Source organism: Poecilia reticulata, linkage group LG12 (genome assembly GCF_000633615.1).
Source record: "Poecilia reticulata strain Guanapo linkage group LG12, Guppy_female_1.0+MT, whole genome shotgun sequence".
In the NCBI taxonomy this organism is placed as follows: Eukaryota; Metazoa; Chordata; class Actinopteri; order Cyprinodontiformes; family Poeciliidae; genus Poecilia; species Poecilia reticulata.
The window spans coordinates 23,670,723-23,675,456 of NC_024342.1; the positions used below are offsets into that span (position 1 = coordinate 23,670,723).

The 4,734-nt window shown below is 42.1% G+C and overlaps 1 protein-coding gene across 1 annotated transcript in view; it reads right to left on the bottom strand.

The window, feature by feature from the left end:
- Positions 1 to 3,048: 3,048 nt before the first annotated feature.
- The window catches only part of LOC103474007 (bromodomain-containing protein 3), a 6,642-nt gene continuing 4,956 nt past the window's right edge, over positions 3,049 to 4,734 (bottom strand). Inside the window, exons 4-6 of the mRNA XM_008424710.1 lie at positions 3,747 to 3,865; positions 3,357 to 3,676; positions 3,049 to 3,269 (exon numbers count right to left, since the gene is read on the bottom strand). Of these exons, the coding sequence (XP_008422932.1) occupies positions 3,172 to 3,269; positions 3,357 to 3,676; positions 3,747 to 3,865 (537 nt within the window). The 3' untranslated portion in view covers positions 3,049 to 3,171. The remainder of the gene's footprint in view (positions 3,270 to 3,356; positions 3,677 to 3,746; positions 3,866 to 4,734) is intronic.

A 4,734-nucleotide genomic window follows, 5' to 3' on the forward strand; every position in this document is an offset into this window, starting at 1 on the left:
GCCACATGTAATTTCTATTTGGGATCAATACAGTATTTTTGAAGTTGATTTGAATTAAATCATGTTATTCATCCACTTCCTACTTAAGCCTTCTTTCCTACTTTGTGCTGGTCTGGTGGATAAAATTTTATGAAGATACATTCGTCTAACTTGAGGAAAATGTGAAGTCGAGGACGCATGAACACTTGCTAGRAGCTAAATGTGAAATGAAAGCTTTGGAAAATGTCCTTCTTTGTGGTTTCCCTGATGTTACAACCTTTTAGCGAAGGCTTCCCTGAACTTCCAACAGCCCTGACATTTAACAGGCCCTGATATCAGCACAGAAAATGACTGTTAATGAGAGCCGAGGCTGTGTTTTAATGCACCTCATTATATCACAGCAAGACATTTAACTCTGCGAGCTTCAATATGCAGTGCTATTCTCATGAAGACGAGGGAGTTGCATAAAAGGATGGCCTTTGCACAGTGAAATCTGTGATGTATAAATACTCCTTGAGTGTGGCCACGGAGATCACTTAACCTTTAAGGGCTTTTTCTCGTCCTGTGAGCCTAAAACGTGGCTTTTAAGCCTCCGTGCAGGGCGGCTTGTTCACTGCTAGCTGTGTTGCTATGCTGACARGGAATCAGTGTCAGAGGAAGAGACAGAGAATCAACTTGCAGCTATTTCCAAGGAATTTTGTGGCTTTCAGCAGCACCAGACTGTGGTTCTAAAGCAATTATGGCAATATGCTGCTCTCAACAGTTTCTATTAAAAGTAAACAATCTAAATCTTCTCAAGACAGACGCACCAAGGCCAAATTATATCAGGAAAATACAAGGAAGTTGGGGGGGAGGGGGCCCTGGAGCATGGATGAAACCAAGGCTTGTTTGGTTTCATCCATGCCCCAGGGCCGCATGATTAGGAGTTTTATTACACTGTCACTGGAGGAAGTGGTCCRGAGTGAGTGATGGACCCGAACAAGTGGCATGCAGTGAAGGACTAAAGGAGTCATAAACAGAAAGAAGCAAAGGGCAGATACAAAGAACAAAAGAATGAAGTAAAAAACWAAAAACTAAACATAAATTAATACTTAATTAAACAAACGAATGAATGCATAAAACAAATGCTGCATAGCATAAACAAGCCAACAAACAAATAGCGATTAAATACAAGTATAAATATAAAATAAGCAACGAATGAAGATGGAATAAACTACAACAGATAAAAAAAAAAATACCGCAACAAATAAATAAGTAGATAGATAAATGTACTCATGCCTATCTGCTCCTGATTCAGCCCRGAGCTGCAGGTTCAGTGTCACTCTTTGCTTCCTTGGCAGCTTCCTGAATTGAGCCTGCTCTGTGCATCTGACACGAGTCTTTAAAAATCAACCAGTTCAGCAAAACCTCCAGCCATAAGTAATGGCTTTAGAACAGATTAATAAGCACCATAAAGCCTCAAACAAATTGAGCAGAAGAGGCTCTGGCTTCCCAGAGAACAGTATCAGCTAATTTTCAATTAAGATGCCATATTAGTATGAACCGAGCACCAAACAGAAGTGTGCTCATCTGGATTTCGCTCTCTCGATCCAGAGAAGCATTGACAGAAAGCCCACAGTAACTGTGTTTTCATTTGCTTCCCTGCTGGTTTCGGATGGGGCGTTAAAAGAAAAGCAGACACCAGTTAATCAAAGCGGTCAATCCTGTGCACCATATGCGGAGCTGGACGCGTGGCAGAGGGGCCAGCAATGGGAGAAGTGACCTGTTGTCATTAGAGGTGTGGAACCGATGGATCGTGACCTGAAGCCGGTGTGCGCTGCAGGATGGCAGTTTCCATACGGCATGACGGGAATGCGGGTCACAGAGAGTGAATCATGCTGCAGCATGCAGTCAGGACAGCAGGTTTTCCCCCCCACAAAACTAAAGTTTCATTTAACAGTTGTCTTAATCGTTTAACTCTAGATTTAATATTTTATGTAAGCAAAAATGTAAGAAATGCATTGGATACGCAGTCACAACCAAACTTCCTCTTATTTCAAATCTCACAAAGTGAAGCAACCTCTAAGCCAGGGGTCACCAACTCCAGTCCTCGAGGGCTACCGACCTGCAACTGTTAGATGYGTCTCTGCTCAAACACACCTGGATCAAATAAACTGCTCATTTCCAGCCTATTGCAGAGAGGAATGAATGCTGGTGAGGAAATTCAGACATTTTGGAGCAGAGGTGAATCTAAAAGTTGCAGGATGGTAGCCCTGGAGGACTGGAGTTGGTGACCCCTGCTCTAAGCTGATCCRTGATAGCCCCCTGCTGGCAGACTCCTGAACTGCTCAGTCTTCTCTCAGCCAGCGCCTTTCCTCTCTAAAACTCCCCAACTGCAGATATGGAGCGCTTCAAAGTACGCGATCCAGTGGAGCAGAAACTGGTGGCAGGACCAGCTGTTAGGCCTGGACTGTGCCAGTTTGTGCMGAGCAGTTGGCTCGGCCTCTTGGAAGCACGGCTAATGTGTAATTCAGTGCAGCTTTTTGTCACAGTCTAACCACTCACAGACGGTGGAAAAAGATGGCGTTATTAGATTYTACAGGCATAAGCTGCCCGTTGTTAGGTTCATGTAGAACAGATCTGAAATCCAATCAATGGAACTTGGTAAATTACAGAAAATGTCATTTATTTCAGTATTTCAATTCAAAAAGGGAAACTCCTGTGTTAAGACACAGATTTTGAAGTCAAACCTGTTTTCATACTCTGGGAAATAAACTACCGAGTTGAACTTACTCAAAGAGATCAACGTCTGGGTTAGACTCTTGATTCTCAGCCGGTCCTCTGTGGAGTTACTGYTGTGTTTTGGGTTGTTCTCATTGTGCAGGATGTTCCAACAACATAGAAATCACAAAAAATAAGTACAAGGAATTTGTTATGGCCACTCTAAAGCATCATCTTATTCAACAACAGGCTAAAATTATGACAGCAACATTTTATGATCTTATTGTTTATTGAATAAATGTTAAAAAGAACACCATAAAACAATTCTTGGAAACGTTTAAGACGTTAGACATTAGAAAAAACACTGGATAAAAAAGGTAGAAAGGTTTATTTTCAACAATTAAAATATATACAGAAACAGATAAAAAAGAACCCTGTTTAACATGTAACAACTTTTGGTCCTCAGAGCGAGATATAAATAGAGAACAAAGATTATGAGTCAGTGTCTTCTGAACTGGAGGTGGTGGARGCAGAATCTGACAAACTGCTGCTTGTGCTGACGGACTGAGAGGCACTTTTGCTGGTCTTCTCTGGAGAACGTAAAGGAAACGAAGCACCATCAAAATCTTATTATCAAATTATCCAAGGACAGCTTTGTGCCAACATGCTTTGCTTACTTTGATATTTTTTGAATTTCTTGAACAGGCAGGATCTGACGTATCGCTGGAGCTCCCGCAGAGTGGACGGCTTCAGTAACTCAAAGTCGATCTCAATCTCGTCCAGGTTGGTGGTGCACATGGTGGGCTCCGACGCTTGGAGGATTTCGACCACATGGGCCAGCTTCAAGCCAGGCAGGCGGTTGATGTCGAGGCTCAGCTGATGTTTTTCCTCATACGTCATCGGCAAGGCCTTATTGTCCGAATCCCATCTTTCCTCGTGTATAGCCGGCAAAGCTTTCTCTCTCAAATCCCAATCTTTGTTTTCTTTCAATGGATTCCTGAAATTAGAGAAAGTAAGAGTAAACTTGTGTTTAATGTATAGAAACAGCAGTAAGTCAATAATCATACCTAACTGTAGGGTTTGAAGCACTTTTAGGTACGTCCCCGCCATGTTGTTTCTGGTCATTCTCCTTCCGCGGTTTTGGGGTTTGAGAAACGGCTGCATGTTGTCCGTCAACCGTCTTCAGCTAGGCGAAAAAACACCAGAACATTATTTTTATGTGGTGAAGCCTTTCTAATAAAGCTCCAAAACGATTAAAAGCACCAAGAAGCCAAAGATGTTGAAAACAAGGTAGCGAAGAAAGAAATGCAGCCGATTTCACACATGAACACCAGAGTTCTAGAGGATGTTCTGGCAGGTTTTGATTTAGACATTTTCTGCTAGGAACACTCTAGAAATGTGGTGGAATGGCAGAACACAACACAAAAAAATACACTGAGGAAATCTCTCTCGACACGTTAGGTTACAGATGATTTTACTTCAGCTCCTTCCTGGCAAAAAGCAAGCAGAGATCAACGAATCAGGAGAGCAGAAAGGAGATTGAAGCAGCCATTTTGATCTGCAGTAAACACTCTGCGAGATCTGCCATCTCACCCGCTGATATTCCAGACATTCAGYTCAAACAAAAAATGTCTTCCAGGCGTCCAAAGCGGACGTTGTGGAAATTTGTTGACACATATTTCACCAATCAGGAACATCTCTAGAACATTTAAGTGCAGGTGTGAAAATGGCTCTGGGGCACGTCTGCAAGGGAAGGCAACACCGTTAACACGTCAATATTTATGTTACAAACAGCACCTTCCGTTCATTAGCACCCTTGGAGAAGATGAGCCTTAAGAAATATACATTTTATTGCACTGATATTAAATTGTAACAAAATAATCTAACCGTTGATTTAAGTGTATTTTAGTGCAGAAAGTAGACTGATAAAATGTCCGTCAAAGTCCGTCGTCCAGGTGGGTTTTCATGAATATGTTCAGTGGACGACACTCTGGGCAGCTTTCTGCTTCAAACGTCTCGGCATTATAAATTCATTCACATTGTAAATAAAACAAT